The following is a 26,118-nucleotide window of genomic DNA, read 5'->3' as shown; positions in this document are numbered from 1 at the left end:
TTTCATTAAACTAGACATACCCAGTTCCTGCAACTGTTCTTCATATGTTTTAGCCTCCAGTCTCCTAATCATCTTTCTTGCTCTTCTCTGCATTCTTTTTAGAATCTCAACATCTTTTTTACATCATGGCTTATTTACATTGTAGATTTTTCTCTTTACTCTTTACTGCCAGCCTTTCTAGCTGTTTGAGTTTTGTGTTTCTGGTTGACCTCATTTCTCTACAGCTGCTTTGTATGAAACTTTATTGACATCCATTTTTTCTTTTTTCCCTCCTATTATTTTCCAATAAATCTTCATTCATGCTCAAGAATCTTCTATGCATTTAATAGGAATAATCAATGCAAATAACATCCATCAACATAGATAGAATAGTAATAATGATCAATAAATACCTGCAATTACAGAAATTAGAATAAAACATGTAGCTAAGAGGTATTATACCAAATTCTCAACAGGAACAATTCACGCTGAAGGACTTTGGTTAAGTCAGGCACTCTTGAACATAACTACTTTGACACTTTCATTACAGTGTAAATTAGGGGTCAACAACCTTCCTAGGCAATAAAATCCTTTCCTTCCCTGGTTCTATCTGCTGTTTTATACATTCAAATCCATGCTGTGCTCTAAAGTCTTTAGAAAACATTGCAGCTGGTTTTCTGTACAATGTAGAGAGGCAGCCTACTGCTTTGTCATTATGTTCTCTCCTTCCCTCCCTCTCCCTTTTTCCCCCTCTCTCTGTCTCCCTTCTCTCTCCTCTTCTCACCCCCTCCCTCTTTTTTTTTGGCTGATTGAATTTTGCTTGCTTTAAGGGATGCAAACTCATTGGCTACTTACAGTATTTATTATTTGTCATTTTTTAAATATAAAGATTATTGTCATTGTATGTATATACACAGTATACCCATACAATGAAATTCACATAACATCCAGAGACCAAGCCCAACACACATGACAATCCCCAAACACCCCCCACCCACCCACCAAAAATTTCCCACCCCTAAACCACCCAAGCATCCACATAGCAGACCAAGTAATGCTGTCCAACAGCTCACTGATTGTGGCCCTTTAGTTCATTGTTGAGTGCAAACTCTTAAGATAAAAGATAAAAACTTTATTTATTTTTATTGCATATGATTATTGCAAATAATCAATAAAAAAAATCAAACCTCGCCATTAACAATAAATGTGCTTTCAACTTGAAAAGCACTAATACAGTACTGCAAGGAAGAACAGATAAAATTCAATTATTATTATTTTTTTTAAAAAAATCACAGCATTTGACAAGATGCCCAAGAACCACACCTGGAGGATAGATGGCCACAAGAATAAGCTTGCCTCTTGTCTCAAATACCTGGAGGTTGCCCTCCATTCTGCAACAATAGGAAAACCCATGGGGACTACATTGCTGAAAATGCCCAAAGGAGCTCACCTGTCATCCTTAAACCTTTAAGATAAGAAGTGGCCACTATATACCTGCAGCACTTTCTAAATTATCTAAGACAGCGGTTCTCAACCTGGGGGTCGCGACCCCTTTGGGGGTCGAACGGCCATTTCACAGGGGTCGCCAAAGCCCTCTCTCGCCCCCCCCCCCACGCCTTCACTCACCCTCACCCTCTGCCTCTGTTGGATCGCCCAGTCGCCGTTCGCTTACCCCGCCCATTCCCAATCTATTGCTGCCTCCGGAGTCCCAGCTGATGGCTAGAGGGGAAAAAAACTTGCCGCGGGGCTTCAAAGAGCTAGCTGCAAAGAGGTAAATTCCTGGAGCAGATTTTTTTCCCCCTAGCTATGCTGAAAAAGCGAAATTGAAAGTAAGCAGGCTGCAACGTGACAAAATGAGGCAGAGAGATTTCTTTTTCTTTTTCCACACCAAAAAAGGTAGGTGCAAAACTACAAACAATGGGAAATTTAGGGAAAAAGAGGAGAGTTCAAGATTTTAAAACACAAAAGAAAAAAAACTCTATTTAACTAGGGAATTGTAATAATTGAGATACTATTAATTGTATATTGTGTTGAAAGCAGAAATGGTTAAGTTGTGGTTAGGAGGAATATATGGGGGAAATTATTTAGTTTATTATTATTGGTAAATATAATTAATTGCTTTGTAAGAAATTGGATTGCATGGAAATAATTGGAATATTCATGTTCATATTGATTAATATACAAAAAAGATAGTTATATAACTAATTGATTTATATTAAAATGTTGAATTTGTATTAAACAACTGTATTACATAATTAACCAATGTGAGGATGGATATAAAAATAGATGACAATGCGAAGGGGTATAATATAGAATAGAAGGGAAAAATTGAATTTGATTAAGATTAGAGATGAGGATAAAGGGTAACATTGTTTTTTTTTTAAAAATAGATGAGGAATAAATATGGTAAAAAGGAAATATAGAAATTGTAAATTTAATTGAAATGACTAAATACTGTGTTGGAAGAAATATCCTTCTGGGTTCTGCTTCAAGTGGGGAAAAAGACACTGGAAACATGGAGACTGCTTGGAAAGATGGTTTAATGGTGGACAGGATCACATGGCTTGATGGGGCCCATTGTGTTAGTTTCTGTTGCTATTGTGTTGCAAATGTCCTTTGACAAAGGATGGACTTTCTGCCTCTGGCCCATTAACAAAGGGTGGGGGGCAGGAAGGTGGGAGCTGCTTTGTCTGTAAAATATGCTTCTCCATTTCTCATCCAGGTAGGGAAATATAATATTCTGCCTTTTTAATATTTCCCAAAATATTTCATTCTTCTAGGAAAGGGGTGGGTGCTAACCTCCTACAACTGTTTAAATTTGTGAACCAGACAAATACTCTGTTCAAAGAAAATACGTTGTATGTTTGTATGTGTGTTTCTAATTATTGCTATTTATTGCTATTTGTTCTCTTTTATTCTTTAAAGTTTAACAATTCATTCTTTATCTTAATATCTTAATATTTGTTTGGGGTTGGCTTTCTTCCCTTTCATCTTTTTTATTGTACAGCAATCTTTCTCCTCAAACCTACCACCTCTGTCTTTTCTTTCTTACTTACTTTCTCTTCCCCCCTCTTCTTCTTCTCCCTAATTCCTCTTTCTTTCTCTTTCTCCTCCTCTCTTCCTCCCTCTCTTACCTTCACTCCTACTCTAATTTCCCCTCCCTTCCTTCATCCCTCTCTATTGCTGTATCCTTTTATGCATATGGACTACTCAGAGGGCTGAAAAAGTTATTTTTGACTGGTCCTCGCACTTTTGACCAGTCCTCGAATTTACGACTGTCCTCACATTTTACGTTTTTTGCCCTATCTTATACCATGTTGAAGAGAAGCAGTTGTGAAATGAGTGACATGGTTGTTAAGAATGCTGCACAGGCATAAATGTGAGGATGGTCATAAGTGTGAGGACCAGTCAAAAGTGTGAGGACCTGTCAGAAATGACTTTTTTCAGCCCTCTGAGTAGTCCCTATACACATAGCCATGGCCACCTGGTCACATGACCAGCTAGCCATGCCCACCCGGTCACATAACCTCCAAGCCACGCCCACAAAATAAGCCATGCCCACAGAACCGGTAGTAAAAAAATTTAGAACCCACCCCTGGTTGGGGGTCACCACAACATGAGGAACTGTATTAAAGGGTTGCGGCATTAGGAAGGTTGAGAACCACTGATCTAAGATCACCCCTTTAAGCCCCAAAATATATTTCCAATGCTTCCCTGAGAATAGAAACAGGTCTTATGAAAGTAGCGGCTAGAGCGTGGGTGACTATCTCCAATTACTGGTTCAGACTATCATTTTCCCCCCCTTGGTCATGCCTAATCAATTTTGAGCAATGATTTATAATCCACATGGAAAAAGGTGGTGGCAACCAAAATCTCATTCTTGGACTCTAGGAGTCTAGAGGTGGTGGGATTCAAATAATTTAACAATTGGTTCTCTGCCCTAATGACCGGCTAAGTGGGCATGGCCATGGTGTGACAGGCAGCACTCGGCCTCCTGGGAGCAAAAACGGGCCATGGGGGGATGCACTGTCCCTGAACCCTGTTTTGGGCCTAGTAGGCCTCCCTGCACTTACCTGGGAGCCAAAATGGAGCACGTGGGGAGTCCTGGAAGGGGTGGGGTGGGGAGAGGCCAGCTAGCAATTTAACTACCAGTTCGCCCGAACTGGCCCAAACCGGCTGAATCCTACCACTGGAGTCTAGGTCTTCTACTGGGCATAGAGTAGATGAGACCAAATCACTTATTAAATAGTGTGTAGCAGGCACAGAGAGCCATTTGGATCTAGCCAGGACCCCAACCTTCATGCTAGTTAATCCAACTGATACTCTGCCTCCCACATGGCATACTTAATTAAATTTGAAGTACCTAAACACCAGAGGGTCTTTATTCTGACATGATGGCATGCCCTCCCTTCAGCAATCCTTGAAGGCCAACACAGAGCAAAAATTACCCAGGGAGACAATGCCCCTGCAACTCTGGACACATAGAAACAACAGAGCATGTGCTTCTCCAGTGCCTGTATTACAGAAACATCTGTTCTAGTCTCATTTCACTATTACTGCACAAATACCTAGGGCGCACAGAGCAATTCTACACCTCCCTGCTGCTTTCAGATATCAACCCTGATACAACATACAGTGTTGTCAGGTCCTGTGCTGCAGCACTTAAAATTCATCAGATGATGACCTGTGCTATAAAATAGACTTAATAAGCATCTAGTTTGCCAAATTAAAATGTTCTGTGATTTGATAGATAAAAGCCTTCCACATAATAACCTTCATGTTCCTCCTGCATTGATCTAATGCTCCTATCCCCCCTTTGAGATTCTTTTAGACACTTTGGCATATATTCTATTTAATACATCTTCTAGCATTTTATAATTTTTGATATATACTTTTATATACTTTGCTACTTTGTAATTAACTGTATTCCACTCTCTTTATGCTGCTTTATGACCATAATAAAGATTGGATGGATGGATGGATGGATGGATGGATGGATGGATGGATGGATGGATCGATCTATCGATCGATTGATCCAACTTGAAAAAGGCTAGCATTAGGACTGAGGAAAAATATTTGACTGAAAGGGAAAGCTCTGAACAATCCCATAATTACAGTGTGGCATTCCAAGAAACAGTTCGGAAAAATAAAATAATGTCACGGAGTATAACATTCTCCTAGCATGCAGAGATCACCAGAAATTGCTTTGGGCAACAGACCAAATCAGCATGGGAAGGTATTGTTCAGGAGTCAGTCGCAACCAATAATTCCAAGTAATGATTGCTAATCAAACATAGGAAGAATGAGGTGACCTCTGCCTACTCCCTTGATTAAACAGTGAATTGGTCTTAAAGGCAACTGATTCTTTCTTCTTATTCTCTTTTTTAATGTTTTCCGTAATAAATCTTTTACGACTATATACTGCTTTATTTTGCTTGCTATGGTTTAATCACACCCTTTTAATCATATAACCCATGCCCTATACCTGTAAGTGTTCATTCTCCACCCATGGGAGTCACTTCCTGATTAGCTATTTGCAAAATAATCACATTCCCATCTGTGGCTTTTCCCCACAGAGCCCTTTAGTAATGGGAATCAGACACATTCTTCTGCTGAAGTACAGATGGTTTATCATAGAAATAGAACAGCAAAGGCAAATCTACAGTAAAAATGACAATCCTCTATATAGAGTTGGGCAAATTAGAATAAGTATATGATTGAATATGTGAACAAACATTTCAGAATAACAAAATAACATAGATGGAAGGGACCTTGGAGTCTTCTAGTCCATTCCCTGCTCAAGCAGAAAACCCTATGCCATTTCAGACAAATGGCTGTCTATGATCTCTTCTTTAAAAACCCAGTGTTGGACATTCACAACTTCTGGAGGCAAGTCATTCCACTGATTAATTGTGCTAACTGTCAGGAAATTCTTCCTTAGTTCTAAGTTGCTTCTCTCCTTGATTAGGTTCCATCCATTGCTTCTTGTTCTGCCTTCAGGTACTTTGGAGAATAAGTTGACCCCTTCTTCTTTGTGGCAGCCCCTTAGTTATTGGAACACAGCTATCATCCCACCTCTAGTCCTTCTTTTCATTTAGCTAGACATATCCAATTACTGCAACCCTTTTTTATATGTTTTAGCCTCCAGTCACCTAATTTCATTGGATACAGCAACATAATTCATGTTTAGTGAAGTGATGATTGGGAAGTAATAGGGATGGTGCTACATCCCTATTACTTCCCACCGGTCGGTGGTGCCTCCCACCGACCGGTGGTGGAGGTGACTCCTCAGGGTGCCATCGGCCAGGCAGTGTTGGCTGACGACCCCCAGGGGGAGGGCCTTCTCTGTGGCAGCACCTGCCCTCTGGAACGATTTGCCCCCGGAGATACGAAGGATACTAGATCTCCAGGCCTTTCGCCGTGCCCTAAAAACTTTTCTTTTCCATCAAGCAGGGCTGGCGTGAACCCCCCCCTCTTTAGCTCTTTTTAGCTTTTTAAGTGTAAATTGGGTTTTAATTGGATTGTTTTAAATTGTGGGCCAAAGCTGTATAATTCTTTTAATTGATTTTAAATTTTGTATTGGTATGTTTTTATCCTTGGCTGTGCACCGCCCTGAGTCCAATAGGAGAAGGGCGGTATATAAATTGAATTAATAATAATAATAATAATAATAATAATAATAATAATAATAATAATAACAACAACAACAACAACAACAACAACAACAACAACAACAACAACACAATAATGCATTAGAACAGTGGTCCACAACCTTTTCTTCACCATGGACTTCTTTAAATACCTTCTGTGGCCACAGACCATGGCCATCGACCCCAGAGATGTAATTCAATATTTAAATCATATAAATCCTTTATAGACCCCCTGTAATGACATTGTCCCCCCGTTCCCCCTCCCCCCGTTCTGCTGACCACAGGTTGAGAATCATTGTATTAGAGTATACATAAGCTTTCAACTACTTACTGTAGTTTCTAAGGTTATCTTCGTCTCAATGTTATCTTCTAACTTACACTAGAATGTGAAGACATGCAGTTCTTTGAAGGGAAAGGGAAACTGCACAAACATAAAGAATCAGATGTTTTCCTGGGTGCTATGCATAAGGATAATATTATAGACTGGGAAAATGGATTGGACAGGACAAAGCTCCAGTGGAGTTCAGGGAAAACATGCACAAATGGTGCCAAACTACCAGGGGATGTGCCCACCTTATGAGCCTACTCAGGCAGGAAAAAACAGAGCTGTAATACACCAGGGAGCAAGAGAGGAAAGCAAATAACATTTAATTAATTTCCACTGTTTCTACTGTAGAACTTGCTCCAAAGTAATCACTAGGAAGTTCAGATAGTCCTTTACTACAAAGGAATCCTAATGCAACCAAAATCTCAGTTTCATAGCTTTTTAGAGAGTCTTACTATGCTTATTAAAGGGACATGGTGGCTCAGTGGCTAAGACACTGAGCTTGTCAATCGAAAAGTCGGCAGTACAGCGGTTCGACTCCCTAGTGCCGCGTAATGGGGTGAGCTCCCGTTACTTGTCCCAGCTTCTGCCAACCTAGCAGTTCGAAAGCACATTAAAAAGGCAAGTAAAAAAATAGGGACCACCTTTGGTGGGAAGGTAACAGCGTTCGGTGCACATTTGGCATTTAGTCATGCTGGCCATATGACCACGGAGATGTCTTTGGACAGTGCTGGCTCTTCAGCTTTGAAATGGAGACGAGCACTGTCCTCTAGAGTCGGGAACGACTAGCACACATGTGTACCTTTACCTTACTATGTTTATGCCAGTCCTTTAGAACTCCTTTCCTCTGTAGGAGACATTCTGCAACAAGATGGAACATTCATGATCATAGTTGACAAGTTAAGAGGTTTGGTAAAGTCTATTTTTAGATCAGAATCAACACATCAAGAAAAGCTATTCTGTCTTTTTCATCACTTCGATAATTATCATTTACACCATTCTTAGCATTCAATTTAGTCTTCCAGTGGCTGCCTTGATTTTGGTATATTAAGGAAGCTTGATTTAACTGTCATAATAAAAGCAAGTCTTTGAGGTGATAAAATGCACTAGGGAACCACATTAAAAATGCACCAGAATTACAGTGACAACTTTAATAGAATAAAGTTCTTAATTAACTCATCTGTGCTAGACATTTTTAGTTTCTCTGCCAATTTACACACTATGCTTCTGTTTAATTTTGTTTTAGAGCTGGGGGAATAAACACAGACAAACCAGACAATCAATAGACAGAGGCACATTTAAAATAAAGTAACCCATATGAACAAATTCCAAAGGAATCTTAATTCTCATTATGCATAGAAATTTTATATGAAAATAAATTATGCTTGAAATACACATTATGCTCATATTTATTATGAAACTGTAATAAAAACCCATATTTTGCTACAGTCATTGCAATGCAATTTTATCTCATACATCTTCCCATGCTAGAAATATAGCACTGTTATGGCAAATTAAGAATAAACAGTTTTTTCTCTCCCTCTTTCATTTCATTGTTCAATATGGTTTTTTCTCCCCTGTCCTATGTTTCAATCTTTCTAAATTCTTCAATTAGGAGTAATTAGCCTAAATGATTTGGGAGATAATAAGTGAAGCTACCTGATGTAGTAATAATACTTGCTTTTTTTTTTTTTTTACAGTATATAGAATAGTAGTTGATATGAACTGAATATTAATCTGAAGGGAATGTAGATGCAAAAAAAGGCAACTAGAAATTAATTTGCATCAAGAGAAGTCTTAATTTCTAAATGCTGGAAAATAATCATTTTCACTTTATTTTGTTTTGGTCAGACTTCACTTTGACTAAATCAGACTTTGGGAAGAATTAGTAGAAACTGGAATAGATGCAGAAAAGAACATCAAAAGTTCATTAGAGAATTAGAATCTGGGTTCTCTAAAGAACAATGGGTATATTTGCCTTTGAGAAAAACAACTGAGAAAGGATATGGTAGCCCTTTTTAAATACTTAAAAGCACACCACAGAGAAGTCAAGGCCATTTATCTTTTGTTCAGGGCATGGAATAATAGATTAAGTTTCAGAAAGCCTAAAAGGTAGTTCAACCATAAAATCAATTCCCCAGAGAGGCGAGCACCTCATTGGATAAATTGGAACAAAGTCTGAAAGGCTTTCAGTTGTAGATTCTTTAATTTGGTTTCTTATGCCGAGTAGACAATGTTGGAGAAGAGCCAAGTTAGTCCATGGTAGCAAAAAATATATACCGTATCAAAAAGGTGTCTGATAGCATCTTTTCTGATTGATTGAGTGATTATATACAATCAAGTTGGTGTCAACTCCTAACAACTACATAGGTATTGTTTATGACAATCTTAATCCTTCAGATCTTCTAATAATGCACTTGTTGCCACTGTAACTGAGTCCATCCATCTAGTCATCCTCTTCTTTTTCCTTACATCTTTCCCTGCATTAGATATTCTCCAGAGAGCTACATTTTCACATAATGTGTTCAAAGTAGGATAATTTAAGCCTGATCATTTGTGCTTTGAGTGAGAACTTTTGGTTGATTTTTTTGATGATCCATTTTTTTTGTCCTCTTGGATGTCTATGGTATTCTTAGGCATTTTCTTCAACACCAAAGTTCTAAAATATCAGTATTCTTTCTATTTTGCTTCTTCAAAGTCCAACTTTCACTCACATAAAGTGCTACATGGAATTTTTACAAGTAGCATTTTTTTTAAATTAAAAAACATAAAATTCGCTAGCCAGAAAAATAGCTACAAAACTCTTCCTTGCACTGTGTAGAGGAGTTGGACTCAATAATCTAAATGACCCCTTTCAGGTATCCCTATACATGAATGGGCTAGGGTTCCATTTACAGTCAAATGTAGCCTTGCAAGAAAAAGTTTCCAAATAAAGCAAATGCGCCTTCATTCTAAGTAAGGATTAAAAAGTGATGATGTTTGATCCTACATAATATTTAACTTGACATAGAAAGCAAATTGCCTTGTTTAGGAGAAAGGATTGCATGGGAGGATGGAATAATATATATCAGGTATATTTTATAGGTTGTATCTTCCATTAATAGAAGGTTCTGATACAGAAGAAAAATAGGTCAATGGAAGGAGAGGGGCAAGATTTTCAGTTCCTAAGAATGTCTGGGACCACAGAAATTGGCTCAAAGGTTTTGAGTATGGAAAATGAAAAAGTTGCTGAGAGATCGGAAGCATATAAAATTTTCTTAGGTTGATCACAGAATCAATCAGATGCTTAGATTGGATTTGGTATATTTGTCTACCTGCTGAGTCTTTCATAAGGACTTGGGATAGGCAGATTATGTTGTCTGATGCTTTAAACAGTATCAGATGTAAGCCATCCCAAGTAAAGCTGCTTTTACAATTGACTGAAGATGGTTTTCAATGCCATTGGTGTTCAAGTGATGCTGCAGAAGTTTCGGAATTATTATTGATGTCATCTTTGCTTTCCCCCCACCCCCCTGCCCTGTCATTCTACTTCTCTTTGCAGGTCTTTATATTTTGTGATTTTTCTCCAGCCCTTTCTTTTTTATTCTGCTGTCTCTAGGTAATTCAGTGCCCCAATGATAGTTGGCGCACTAGGTGCCATATTAAAAAAATCTTGGATGGTAGTTAGAAAATCATTGTATGTGCATATTTATATGACTGCCCAACTTAAACTATATGATTCTGGATGGTATACAATATGTGGAGGTTTCATTTGTGTGTACTTTATTGACTGCAGTAAAATGTTATTCATTACTTAGAAGAAGTTTGTATATGAATCAAACCAGTTATACCATTTAACTGTAATAAAATCATATATAGAAGGAAAAGGCAAGAGATGTGATCCTTAATGGATACAGATAAGAGAAACCAGATTGCTGTCTTTTTTTTAGAGTGTGAAAAGAATTGTATGAAAGGAGGCAGTATATGGATACAATAAACTCTAATATTTATTGAATTAAATTATAATATCTAGCAGTATAGAATCTTGATAGTATGAAGGAATGCAGGGTTGTCATTGTAAGGTCATCCCATTTTTATATATATATATTAAAGATGTTTCCATGTAGAGGTCATACTATGATTTACAATTTTTAAAATCTTTCCTATGTAATGTAACAAACCATATATAATCTGTAACCTTGGGGCTTTTCTACAGTTGTTTGGTGGATATACCCCAGTGTTCACTGTCCTCTGTGCATTTCAGCAAAATATACTTGGTTGCCTTAATCTCCAATCTTTTTGATTCCTAATTTAAAAGAAGCAATTTTCTCAAAACAAATACTATAAATTGAGTTCATCATTTTATGAGAAAAGAAGGCAGTTTTTCCCCCCCTTCTTCTATCAATCATATACCAGTGAATACAACTGCCTATGTTACTAACTTAATACAGAACATAGAAAATACATAGTGGACCTCTTAGAATGCTATAGCACATTAAGTTTACTTCAGCGGATGACAAAAGATTTGAGGAGGATAAATTAATTGTGCATCAGCAATGCACTTAAAAATGCCTAGAAAAGAAAGTCATGGTAAACATGTCTCCATCCTATGTTATTTCTTTGGTCTATATAGCTTAAGTCAGGTACTCTTGACCATATAGTAACTAACTTGACAGTTTCATTATAGTGTAAATTAGAGTCAGACAATGGGCACAATTTTGTGTGATGGTGTGGGCATGAAAAATATAAAAATGGAAGGAAAAATTCAGTAGTTTCTGTGGAGATTTATTGTAGGAATCCAGATTAAAGCTTCCTTGACAAATGGTTGTCCAGCCTAAGCTTGAAGGAGAATTTATCATCTCACTTGGTGATTGGTACCCTGCCAAACTGCTTCTACTATTGGAAGTGCTCCTGTAACATTTAATTGGAATTTGACTCCCCTTAGTCCATGTCATGTACTCTTATGTTAGAGGATTTATTCAGTGACTCCTTCCCGAGGAGCTCTAATATCTCCATCCCACAGTCAGTTAATCTCAAGGTGGAACACACCAATTTCCTCAAACATTCCCACTCAATTCCTAATCTCCTCGTTATTCTCATCAGCTTGCTTTATACCTGTTCTAGTTTCTCTGAATCTTTTAAAAATGCAGTGCCCCAAACTGTGGCTGTGTTCTTCAGGTGAATTCTGACCAATGCAGATTACATCTGAATTTATTACTTTCTTTAAATGAGAAACTCTGCTTTTTCAGGCAACCAAATATCACATTTGCTTTTTTTGGGGGGGAGGAGTAGTTGTACGATTCTGTGGGTTCATTTTTAAATAAACATCCAAAATTATTTTCACATGTACTCTTCCTTAGCCAGATATTTCATGCCCAGGCATAAGACCAGGGGTGAAATGCTCCCAGTTCGGACCAGATCGCCCGAACCAGTAGCGATGGCGGCGGGTGGTTTGGAGAACCGGTAGCAAAAATCCTTGCACACACACACCCCATGCCCAGCTGAGCCGCACGATCATCAGAGGCTTTTTTTTTTTTACTTTTAAAAGCATTTTTTCTACAACCTCTTTGGCTGAAAAAATGCTTTTAAAAGTAAAAAAAAAAAAAGCCTCTGATGATCGTGCGGCTCAGCTGGGGTCGTCAGAGGCTTTTAAAAGCATTTTTTCTACAACCTCCTCAGCCGAAGAGGTTGTAGAAAAAATGCTTTTGAAAGTTAAAAAAAAAAAAAGTTGGCCATGCCCACCCAGTCACATTACCCCACCACCAAGTCATGCCCACAGAACCAGTAGTAATAAATTTTAGATTTCACCCCTGCATAAGACTATGGTTTTCTGTTTCTCCCTTTGCATTTTCCCCTATTCAATAGAGTTCTGTCCCCTTTTTGACCCTGTATCTAATTTATTTGAATAAAATGCAATCACCAGCTGATACATGTTTTCTTCTTCCCCACCCTCCTTGTCTTCCACCTCTTGTTCTTCCCATTCTTTTCTTGTATCACTACTTTTTATAAGCTATCTGACATTTTGTGTTGTCTGCTCCACAGTGATGGTGTTGTATAGTTACTGCTTGATAATGGCATTATCCTCCTGTAAAGCCCTCAAGAATACAACTTTGTCTTTCCAGCATAACCATGTGAAGAAAGTCTTGCTGCATTTTTATGCTTTGGTTGCCTGTTCTGGGACATTTCAGGTTAAATGTTTTTGTGTCACTGCTACCTGTAAATATAGCCAGGGAGAGAGAGTGCTGGGAATATAAATGACTAGACCAATTCAGAAGCAATTGGATCTATCTGCCAAAGAGACTTGAGCCACAGGGGAAAGTAGTAACTATAAAGTCAGGCAATTTTCACAATATTGTTTGGGGAAATGGATTTTTCTTATACTCCCTCCCCTTTTTTTATGGATCACTCTGATGCTTTAACACCGTACCCGTTGAGCAGAGTCTCAACAGGAAAGTGTCACAGTCATCTTTGATCTTTGCTGTGTTATTAATATGCCTTATGTTACAATCCAAATATTTCCTGGTTGCGACGGTCAAGTCATTAGAATAAAATCCAGTGTATTTCTAGGTAAAAATGAAAACATTTGCAAAATTCATCAAACGGTGACTTCTCTCAGAATGAATTACAGGATCGTGAAAGAAAAATATGTAACTTGCAGAATGTTGTCTGTACAGTGTACACAGACAGTTCAAGTACCCATCCAATATTAGATTAATATGTTGAAGTTTTGTAAAAGTAGGTGCAGGGGTGATTATGATTTTGTCCCACCCATTTTTTAGAGCTTCTCTATATCTCTCTATATTCTCTATAAATGAGCCACAGTGGCACAGTGGTTAGAGTGCAGTTCTGCAGGCTACTTCTGCTGAATGCCAGCTGCCTGCAATTTGGCAGTTCGAATCTCACCAGGCTCAAGGTTGACTCAGCCTTCCATCCTTCTGAGGTGGGTAAAATGAGGTCCCAAATTGTTGGGGGCAATATCCTGACTCTGTAAACCACTTAGAAAGGGCTGTATATAAGTATATAAGTCTAAGTGCTATTCCTATTGCTATCCCTCTGTGATATACTCCTAGAGGCATTCTCAGAATAGCCCCCAATTTAATATACACTACTCAAAAAAATAAAGGGAACACAAGCAGAAGACATATGAGATCTGAATGAATGAAATAGCCTTATTAGATACTTTGTTTGTTACATACAGTAGTTTTGTGTTCCCTTTAGTTGTTTGAGCAGTGTATAAACTACTGTATGTAAAGAACAAAGTATTTAAGAAGGCTATTTCATTCATTCAGATCTTGGATGTCTTCTGCTTGTGTTCCCTTTATTTTTTTGAGCAGTATATTATAGCCACTATGCAGACAGCCTGAGTTAACCTGCTTTCCACCACCTAAGTCATAAATCAGCACAGAAATCATCCTCCAGTCTGCACTCTCATAATCTCTGTTTCTGCCTATGTTTGTAGCAAGAAAAACAAAGAAAGCAATCTTAATTTAAAAAGCTAGAAACAGTACAAACAACTGAAGTAGGGAAACTCTTGGAAATGGGAAGTAAGCAGAGGTGGGCTGTTGCTGGTTCGGACCAGTTCGCCCATACCGGTAGTTCTAACCACCGGCTGGGCTCACCCAGGCACCCTGGTGCTATCCCATCCTATATATCTTACTCTCTGGCTCGCTCACCCCACCCACGCAGCACAGCTGATTTCTGTACCTGGCCCACACTACTTGTCGGGACTGCCTGAGAAAGTGTGCTGGAAGCCGCACACATGAAATTGCAGTGTTTGAAGCCACGCGGAAGCGCAGAAGGCGCGCACGCTCACATTTTTGGTTCTGCACTAGGCGAACCAGTTGTTAAATTATGTGAAGCCCACCTCTGGAATTAAGCATTGTAGTTAGGGCCCATCAGTGGAAAGGCAATTGACCCTGAACCTTCATTGGGACTCTTCAAGTGTCTCCAAGTAAAAAAAAAAAAAAGGAAAGTTTGTGATTTGAGATTGTGGGTTTCTAGCTCAGAAGAAAATCAACTGGACTGCCTGTGGACAACCTGATGAAGGCTCTTTTTCAGAGGAAAGTGTTCTTCTGTTGAAATGTCTTGAGTTAGTTAGCCTGAGGATTGTGATTGCCCCAATACAGACCAATGAGTTGGGTCTGGAAGCTGGATTGTACTAGTTGAACACATGAAATTAATAAGAATGCATACTAGTGTGTGGTTTAAAGTAATAGCCCTAAGATTATAAATACTATGTGGTATGATTTTCTGAGCACGTCTCCCTTGTACTAAATAAAGTACTGTAGTTAGATTCTATGTTTTTTTTTGTTTTTTTGTTTTTTTTTACAATTGCAGTATTCCACTAGCATGCTATTTTTTCTTCAAAACAATTTTCAAAGGTGGGGAATACAGTAGGTATATTTCTTATCAAGAGACTGGCTTCTTTATTTGCAGGGTATTCAGGGAATAGCCAGCTGTTTCAAAGACTTCTCAATCTAAATCTAGATGAAACAGAAGCAAAGCAGAACAAGGAGCTAAAGTTCCACATTTTTTTGTTGAGCATACTGACAGAATACAATATTTTTCACTCAGTTAAAGCATGTTACATTCTAAGAAAATATGTGTAATCTTTTCTATATCTACATCTATGGATGTATGAAAATCTATATCCTTTCTTTTTAAAATTTATTCCCTCTCACTCTCTTTGCTGGGAAGATGTAGAATTGTCATATGGAAGTATGGTATAGATATATCATTCCAAAGGATGTTATCTATTGCATGCAAAGAGTTAAATTTCCTGGAGGCAGTCATCATGGAGCAGAATTTTATATTGAGAGTGTTTCCTTTGCACTGTCCATCAGTTTGATTTTCATGAAAATTCATGTTTTCTTCTTTGAAAGCACAGTACTTTCTCATTTTGCAATTTCATGTCAGGAAAAGTTTGTAAAGAGATATAGTTCAAGCATTATCATTCAGCATGGAGCTCCCTCCCAGGTAGAGTAGACAACTGCTTTCTGTGTGATGGAAAGTAGCCTATATACAATCTGTCACAAGAGGGGACTTGAAAACAAACCACCTAGATTTGAGATCTGAGCCTCTAGATGACATGGAAGAGATCAGGTTTGGTTGAGGGATCCTGGACTCCCCTCTATTATTTTGTGGCAGTGGATGTAATGGACCAAATCCATATTGTGGACTTTCCAGGAGAGCATCCAAGCAGTAGGTAAAAAACCAAAGATAGAAGACATAAAATCCAGTCAGATACTTAGAAGGTTTTTTTTCAGATTTTGTGAGGACTCAGATGGGATAAAATATGAGAAATATAATAAAAACTTAATTCTGGGTCCAATTATTTGTACTGATTATTTTTTTTGTTCATTTCCTGTGTTTTATTTTTGTTTTTGATGAATTCTAAGCTGAGGGATAATCAGACACACTCAATTGATTGAATTATGGAAGTCCAGAAATCTTAATGTAGAGCACGTAGAAAGTTTAGAGCCACATCCAATGTACCAAACTAGGCCAAAATCCACTTTTCATTCTTTTCTTTTTAAGTCTATCTTCCCTCTAACTACTTTTCTCTTCCAATTTTCTTTCTTTTCTTTTTTTCTGATTTACAGATTTTAGCATATTGTCTTCTTTTTTTTCTGTTAACAGGTGATCTCTGCATTGCCCAGTCATTGAAAATCCCACAGGATCGCAAAAACAAGACCTACGAATTTGATAAAATTATCAAGCTGCTTCTAGATACACCCAGAGCCAGGGCTATCATTGTCTTTGCCTACGATGAGGATATAAAGTAAGGATGCCTGGAGAAATTAACTTGTTTACATGTTAACCTGTTTACATAGGGCAGGGAGCCTGAACTGAAATAGCTATAACACGATTTGTGGCTTGCGTTGCCTGAATACATATTTTATGGTATCCACATTCTTAGGTTTAAGTCATCATCTGAGCAATAAATGAGGTTATAAGCATGTTCTTGGGTAGTATAATTTCAGATTAAAGGAGAAGGATTTATGAGTGGATTTTTTTCCCCCTGTACAAGAAAAACTCCCTGAATAACATTTTAGCAAGCTGGCAGAGAATATCAGGAAAAAACTTTCTCATGACAGCAAGCACAATATGTTTGGTTACATAAAACCTCAGCTGCTGTAGTAGTAGTAAAATCTAGAAACCGTTTCCGAACATCTTCTATGTGAGCTTGGTTACAATATGTTTTGCATGCCTCAAATGCCAGTGTAAAAAAAAAACAAACACAACCTATACCTCCAATCAATTGCTTACATTCTAGACAGTCTGACACTGACTTTTCTTAAGCTCATTAGTCTGCACTTTGAAGTCTGCCTCCTCTCGTCTATTAAATCAAGAAGGACAATCAGAAGCTTGGAAAGCTAAATTGGGTAGATGGATGATGAGGTCACTGGCCTTGTGATTCTGTCTCCTCCACCATAGCACTAGAGCAAGCCTCAGGAACCATCAGTTTGGGAGAAGATAAATTTGCAACAAGGCTAAGCTACAAGGCAAAATGTTTTGATTAGGTATGCTAATTAATGGACATTTAAGTTTTGAAGGACCGAACAGGCAAAGCATTTAAAGAATTCTCTGAAAGTTCACCTAAGCAGATTCATAAATAGAGACTTTATAAACTAAAGTTTATACACTAAACTGGTGTAATAATGTAGCAGACTTTGGAAGAGATATGGAACTAAAACTGCACATAATAGAAAGGAAATATGTAATCTATCATTCTGTTGTAAAGTATTATGATATGAAGAACTTTAGCAGTTTCGTTTTCAGTACACATTTAGAAATAACTGTAAATTCCAGCCACACCAGAGGTGGGTTTCAGCCGGGAGATCTTTCAGTGGAAATTTTGAGTAATTCAGAGAACCGGTAAATACCACCTCTGCCTGGCCCCACCCCCAATCTATTCTGCCTCCCAGTCTCCCAGCTGATCGGCTAGAAGAAAAAATCAGGGCTCGCTTTTCAGCCAGGAGATCGCTTGGCAAAGAAGAAGAAGAAGAAGGAAAAAAAAAAAAACCAAGACACCCTCACTTTAAATTGACACACCAAGAAGCAGCTGCTGGAAGGAGGTTTTTACTTGCAGAAGTGAAGTGACATTCAGCAGTTCATTTCTGGGTCAGCTGAACAACAAACTGGATAAGAGGAGGGATTCTTATATGGTTCTATGTTTTTGAAGTTTTGGGGTTTGTGCAACAATGGGCTTTGTGTTTCTAAAAAGGTTTTGGGTGATTTCCATTGTGAAATATCCTGTCTTGAGTAAGTTTTCTGCCTTCTTGAAAATGGAGCCAAACTTCTGGTTTCCACTTTCTATTATCTCTAAGCACCGGTACCTGTTTTCTTCTTACAAAGTTTCCTTTATGCAGCTGGCAAGAATGTGGAATGGGCCTCAGGCAGGTTCCTTTGTTAGCAGCTTGATTTTTCCTTGCTTTTCTGGGAGCCTTTTCTTATGAGTAATATTTTATTTGGGGAAATGAAGGGGGGGGGAGTTTGATTCCTTCCCAGAGCAGGTTAGTGGGGTGGGGAGGGAATGGGGATTTTGCAGTATCCTTCCCCTGTCACGTCCACCAATCCACGCCCACCAAGCCACACCCACAGAACCGGTAGTAAAATATTTTGAAACCCACCACTGAGCCACACCTTCTTGTTCAGAGTGGATAGCTGAAAACTCAGTAAATGGGAGGAGGGAGTTACTGCAGCTGCCAGCATGCTATAGTGAAGGTGACAAAAGTGGTACCTTTGACTAAAGGGAAGAAATTGAATAGTATTGGTCATCTAATAGTATAACAAATTAGACTAGTAGCACCTGTTAAGCGACAACTGACCTCATAAAAATAGCCAATTATGGGACTGCTGACCATGTTGCCTCAGCATCCATAGGATTTTCAGTTTAATAGACTGCCTCTGGTCTCATGCTCAGAGCATGAGCAAAATATGTGAGGGAAATTGCATGAGGTGGCTGTGTGTGCCTTAATATTAACTTGCAATAATTTATATAACTCTGAAGCAGAAGTGTATGCATAATCAAGCAACCCTGCTTCAAATTATTACCCATTTCTAAAGTGGCATGCTTGGTAATTTAAAGGAGAGAAAGAGAGAAATTGGGAACTATATAATTTATTACCACCATGTATCTCCAGACAGAGTGGATTATATCTATTATCCTTCAGTTATATTGGTTGCACATCTGGAGGGTGCTCAGTTGAAGAAAGTTGAATCACATATTGATGACAGCGGTCTAGAAGAGCCTGCAAGAGTGCAGTGCTTGGGACACAGAGAAGTGTTGCTTTCTATGTGACTAATGAGGAAAAAAATATCAAACCCAGTAAGAATTTGTACTTCTTTTATCTAAATCAGGGCTGTCAAACTCACGGGGTCACCGCATTATGTGACATATGGGGACTTTCCTCCCCCTTTACTAAACCGGGCATGGGCGTGGTCAGTACGTGATGCATCTGGCCTGTGGGCCGCGAATTTGACAACCCTGATCTAAATCACCCATGAACTGACACCGTGTAGAGATCCACTGAGAGGAGTGTTTCTTAAGTCCTGTGAAGAGAGATACTATAAAGAAGACACTCAGGCTGACTCATCCCTGACTCACCAGGTAGAAAAGGGAAGGGAGAAGAAACACAGTCACATTTGCAAGCTTCTGCTATTACAAACTCTCTCAATAAAAATATAGATCTAGTGTTCCTGTGGACGTTGTTTTCTGACCTGGGCTACCTCAAGAGGTTGATACGTAGCTACTTTGGTTCTCATGAGAAACTAATGTTTTAGTTAGTTTCTTTTTAGTCATTTTCTTTTAGTCATCACCTTTATTTCTGAAGTATAAATTATGGTCTGGAGGGATCAGCCGGTGAGACTAAGCTTAGAAGAGAATTAGCAAGTAGTAGTTTCCAAAGCAATCTTCCTATTATTCTTTCATAAACTAAGCAGAAACTCGTAACATATTTTCTCTATGGTTTCCGTTCCTCTTCTGAGTCAAAGAGATAGCAGAACGCTCTGCAGTTGATAGACAGTCACCTCAGTTCTGTCTTTCAGCTTGTTTACTCTATGGGGTTCCTTTCACGATTCTAGTTGCAGCTCTAAGCCCAACAGGCTTAGAATTATGTCTATGTATTTTCCATTGGCTTCAGAGACAGGAATCCGAAATACCAGAAGCATCAAAGAATTGTTAACTTTCAAAACTTCCCAGATACAAAATGAATTCATGAAAGGGGAAGAAACAGTAAAAGAGATGTCCATGCTAATAAAAATGAAATACTTGTCAATATAGCCATTTTAATCGGGAAATCTGATTAAAAACCACTGACTCTTTTTTTCCATGACACTGGCCAATATAAAGGATTGAATTAAAGTGCTGTGATTCCCCTAATAAGTTTTGGTTATCCTCTTTTAGATTTTGCTTTTCGATGCAGCGGAAAAAAAAAGACAAGCAGTTGGAAGATTTGAAACCATCAGAGCTACTGAAGCCTATTGATTAGAAAGGCTATTAAAGTATGCTGGCTATAAAAAAAAAACCTGCTGACCTTACAAGGTTCACAGCAGCCAATCCTGCTTTTATAGTCTGGGATGGATATGTTAGTTATCACACAATAAATTAGGTTTTGCTTCCATAACCCTAACTATTGATTTTCCATAAATCTAAAAAAGGAAAACAGCTAAAGCAACAAGTTCAACTTGAAGTTGAATATTAATATTTGGGTTTAATCCGCTGCATGTAGTTTTCATATCATGCCAAAACAAAGATTGTCCATGATCTGAATTTTCTTTTATGTTTTTTTTTCCCCCCTGAGTTCTTTCCTCAGGCAAAATCCAGTTTTGACATTATTTCCTCAAAGTGTTAACCATTGAGTTAGAATACTGGAATTCAATTTCCAGTTTTGACTGGAAGGACAACTACAGATCTCTGTTCCAATATAATAAGGTTTATTTGAAATAAGGGGACTTGGAGGAAAAAGGGAAGAAAGAATATTTATGTACAAGACTTACAGCTTATGACTAAAATTTGCTCCATCCTTTCCCAAACCAGGTATCCTTCCCCAGCCAGCATGGATATTGATGAGAATTCTAAGGATTAAAAGTGCATATTCAGTAAAAGTAGTCTAGTAAAGAAGATTGCAATATCTGAGCTGGTCAATTATACCAGTAGACAGATACATAATTACCATTTAATATTACAGATATCAATTCTCAGCCTTGTGTTATTTAAATATTTATAGATGACTTGGATGATAAATCAGAAAATATGACTATCAAATTTGCAAATGAAATAGGGATTGCAAGCACTTGGAAGAGAGAATTAAAATTCTAAAGGATCTTGATAGACTGGAAAAATGGGCCGAAACCAGCAGGAAGAATTTCAACAAGGACATGTATGCAAAGTCCTACATTTGTTTGGGAGGAATCAAAGTTGTGAGTAGGAAATGGAGACAGAAATGTTATCAGACAGCAGTAACACAAATAAAAACTAGTAACCTTGATTGATCAGCAGCTGAATGTGAGCCTACTATACCATATAGTTGCAAGGAACAGGCAAATGCTTGGCTGCATCAGAGAAGTACAATGTCAAGATACTGTAAAGATAAATTATGATTTCATTCTATTTTGCATTGCTCAGAGAGAACTTAAAATCTTCAGTTGGATTCAGGGCTCTGCATTTTAGGGAAGAAGATAAGCACACAGGAACATATCTAGAAAAGAACAGTTAAAATGATAAGGGGGCTAAAATAATAATTAAAAAACTTGCAAGGAATGGTTGGAAGAACTCTGGAAAAGATCATTCATTCATATGATATGTTTAGAAATCACCCATCTTCCTCACAGAGTGACTCTTATAGCAAGGCATAACTATTTTCCCCCAATGTATATAGTCAAGCAACTGAAATACTATCAAGAATTCCACAGTTTTTTTTTTTTCAAAAAACAAGACAAGAAGTGTTTTACATTACAAGGAGGTAGATTTGATAGGATACTATATCTTTTTAAAAAAATCCTAACAACAACAATTGTACTATAATGGATTGCCTTATGTACTGGCAGGGGAATTATTCTGAAGCTAGATGGTAATCTGTCAGAGATGCTTTAGTAGTAGATGCCTGCCTGGACAGAGACTTAGAGTAGGTGATTTCCAAGATTTCTTTAGTTTGTTATTCTTCGATAAAAAGCAGCTGAGTTGGAAAAGCAGGTAACCCAAAAGGCAAAAGAGAGATATAGAGCAGGGGTGTCAAACTCAAGGCCCAGGGGCCAGATCCAGCTCACTGGGTGCTTACATCTGGCCCACAGAGCCACCCTAGAAACAGCAAAGGACTGTCCCACGGTGCCTCTGCCAGCAAAAACAGAGCTGTTTTCAGCTGTGACGGCCTCCTGCTGCCCTCTGCCAATGAAAACAGAGCTTGGGAGGGCCATGTGCAGTCATCCCAGGCTCCATTTTCAGCTGTGATGGCCTCCTGCTGCCCTCTGCCAGTGAAAACAGAGCTCAGGGAGGCTGTGTGCAGTTCCCCCAAGCTGGCACAGGGTGGCAGGAGGCCATTGCAACTGAAAATGGAGCTCTGGAGCCTGTTTTCTCTGGCAGAGCACTTGGGCCACCACAGATGCCCCCAGCATGAGTGACACCAAGTTGGCCACGCTTCCCTTGGCATGCCCACCATGGCCCCCAAAGTCAAATACAACCCTGATGCGGCCCTCAGAGAAATCGAGTTTGACACCCCTGATATAGAGTGATAGCACAGCCAGGACTATTACAATACCTTTTCTTGGCTCTCTTATAAATGAGATATGCCCTAAGATACTTGTCCCTGTTTTCTCTTCCCCAAATTCCATGATTCTAAGAATACATGCTAGGCAGGCCTTATAAAGTTACTCCCCCCCCCCCCCCCGGTCCCTTGATTCAACCAGGTTAAGAGAGAATTTTTATGTTGGTTATCACTGGGAAATAAATTCCCTGTTTAATGCAAAATTTCAGGGTTGGTTTTTTTTTTTTTTTTTTTCATGGTTTCATCTCTAATGTATTGCACGGTCACATGTTGCCCTCACATAAAAGAAGAGTTTCATAATGTTGGTTTTGTTGTGTATAGCTTGGACCTGTTGCTATTGTGATATGTTGTTATTTTATTGTATGGATTCCATTTGTATGTCGTCTTGATATACTGGGATAATGAGAGCATATGCACCAAAGACAAATTCCTTGTGTGTCCAATCACACTTGGCCAATAAAGAATTCTATTCTGTTCTGTTCTGTTCTGTTCTGTTCTGTTCTATTCTATTCTATTCTATTCTATTCTATTCTATTCTATTCTATTCTATTCTATTCTATTCTATAAAGGGAAAATCAAAAATATTTCCAAAAACAATAACAACAAAAATAAGTATTGCCATAAAGAATATTTGGTCTACAACCATACCATATTGGTGCGTTTTTGTGTGTAAATCTTCAGGTCCTGGACTATTTTTTTTTTAAAAAAACTGTTTTTTGGATCACAGAAACAATATTATGTGGTTTGGAAAAAAATGAGTGTGGTATTAAAATTGGAGAAAGAAACATCAGTAAGCCGTATTACGCTGATGTCATTACCCAGATCCTGCAAAGAACTGAAAGCTCTAGTAAGAAAGTGAAGGAACACAGTGAAAAAATAGGACTAAAATTAAATATGAAGAATATCAGGTTAATTACCACAGATAATGACAACAGTTTTAAAACTAACAATGAAAATATTGAACTGGTGGATAGCTTTTTCTTGGTACACTCATTTATATTCTGTTTTCTTTGTAACCAATGAATTTTCACTGCTTTGTTTCAGAGTAGCATACAGGAAAATAGGCAGGGAGTTAGGGAACATGATCTTTTCTCCATTGAATCCACAAGTACCCCAGTCTGTTAGACTATACCACAAACTACTGATGATTTTGTTTTGATGAATTATGTGGTATCATTCACCTGACATTTCTGCATAGTATCAGGGGGTGGGGAGGAAGGAAATATAATGCATTCAAATATTTTCATTCATTGCCTCTTTGTTAACGCCGGGGTAGAACTGAATGGTATATTGCTTCAAATAGCACGAACGCCTGGAAGTTATTCCCAAATTTACTCATTCAGTATATTCTTCCTATATGCTCAAGCAATGCTTCTTGTGTTCTCATTTCTGAATTGCAACTCAGACATGAAACAAGGCTTGCTATTATGCTTGATTCTCTTTGAAAGAATCAATAGTACTCCTCAAAATAATTTTAGCTGGATCAATGAACAGTAATTTCATAAGAAAGTAGTATGGAGGAAAATGGTATTCTTCCAGGTTTAGAACCAATGTTTGGGTTGATTGAGTAATCTTCCAGGCAGTTTGTGATGAACAAGTGAGAATTATTCAAGTGTAATTTTGTATGGGTGAGGAACTTCATTAGACTTTTGCAATAACTTGGTTGAATGGCATCTTCTTGCTGCATTATTTTATTTTTTCCAAAACAAATTAAACCATATTTTTCTTTCTTGGACAGTGAAAATCTCTACATTTCAGTTCTCAGGCAAAAGTTTTAAAAATTTAAGTGTTTTAAGAACGAGAATGAATGCAACTGTATTTGGGAGTTAAATAATTCACATCATTTAAAAAAAATCTTTTGTAACAGAATAGAATAGAAATAAGTGACTTATTTACAAAAAGTGAGCATATAATTTTTGTGAGCGAAGAGACTTCTGTATTTTTAGTTCATGTACTATTTCAATCTGACATTCATTTTCCATTCAAGACAGAGAAACTAAGATCCTTTATATATAGTAAATAAATAAAAAATATTCAGATTGTTCCCTTAAAAACATTTTATGGGTTTCTTTTTTTTAAAAAAACTAATTTGACATTAAGCAGTCTATTGCTGATCATGATTTTTATTTCTTTGAGGCTTAAAACTACATAGGTCAGGGCTTCCTGTCTTAGGAAATGAGTTTGAATCTACAACATACGGTATAATGACACCATTTCTGTTTCAATTTTTGTTTTCCTCTTGCTGATCAGTGACAAGTATTTGAAAAGTTGCTGCCACAGCTAGATACTTATCTGAAACAGCAAATATTTTGTCTTTGCTTTATGAAATGGAAACTGACCTTATTTTGAGCTATCTCATTAACAGATAACAGCTATACCATCTTTTCAAACAGGGTCTGTGTTCCTGTTTGATTAATTATTATAAAGCATTACAAAAACAAATGGAGATAGCTAAGGTTACATTTGGAGAGCTTTCAGTTGAAGTAAACTGCTGGTGAGCTTGTTCAAGAGTAGCAAGATATGAAAACAAGCATTTATGTGGCTCTGGATTACACATAATAGATTTCAACTTCATATTAATGTCATCAATTAGTTGTATCTAAAAGTAGATCTTTGAACAAATTTCTGACTGAGAATACTCTGTCCATTTTTTTGTCTGGTTGTGGCTATAAATAATTGCATTCAGTGTTACACATTTATTTTTCCCAAGTGGAACAATGATTTCTATCTCCATTATCCTGAACAAAATCCAATGTGATCAATCTACCTCAGGTGTCTCTAACTTGATTAAATTAACGGATGATATACCTAGTGACTCATATTCTAACTCAGAGACATAACTGTTATCCTTAGCTACATGGTTACTTCACTGTATTTTAAAAGAATCATTTAATTTAAAACATATAAAAAGGTGACTTGCTATGAAGCAAACATTTCTCTCTTTATTTTCGGAGTACTTCTGGGTCCAACACAGAATATATAAGCATCTTTAGAAAATAAAATTAGTGGTTTTGTGTAAAGCTTGAGGTAACAGTGATCAATAAGGGTCTTCACCAGTCTGCCTTCACAAAAATAGGTAGAAGTAGTCCTTGACTTTCGACCATAATTGAACTCAACATTTCTGTTGCTAGGTCAAACAGTTGTTAAATAAGTTTTCTCCATTTTATGACTTTTCTTGCCAAACTTGTTAAGTCGATCACTGCAGTTGTTAAGTTAGTAACAGGGTTGTTAAGTGAATCTGGCTTCTGTATTAACTTTGCTTGTCATAAAGTCGTAAAAAATGGTCACATGACCCCAAGACACTGCAACCGTTATAAATACAAGCCAGTTGCCAAGCATCCAAATTTTGAACATGTGATCATAGGGATACTGCAATAATCGTAAGTGTGAAAAACAGTCATAAGACAACTTTTTTCAGTGC

The 26,118-nt window shown here is 37.8% G+C and overlaps 1 protein-coding gene across 3 annotated transcripts in view; it reads left to right on the top strand.

Annotated features, from left to right (window-relative positions):
- GRM7 (glutamate metabotropic receptor 7) overlaps window positions 1-26,118 on the top strand; it is a 496,237-nt gene that overhangs the window by 231,364 nt on the left and 238,755 nt on the right. For all 3 annotated transcript variants that reach the window (XM_034431643.3, XM_034431644.3, XM_034431645.3), the window contains exon 3: window positions 16,573-16,714. In XM_034431643.3, the coding sequence (XP_034287534.1) occupies window positions 16,573-16,714 (142 nt within the window). The remainder of the gene's footprint in view (window positions 1-16,572; window positions 16,715-26,118) is intronic.

This window comes from Pantherophis guttatus, chromosome 2, assembly GCF_059756535.1.
Source record: "Pantherophis guttatus breed Tessera chromosome 2, ASM5975653v1, whole genome shotgun sequence".
In the NCBI taxonomy this organism is placed as follows: domain Eukaryota; kingdom Metazoa; phylum Chordata; class Lepidosauria; order Squamata; family Colubridae; genus Pantherophis; species Pantherophis guttatus.
This window is presented reverse-complemented; position numbering and strand designations above follow the sequence as displayed.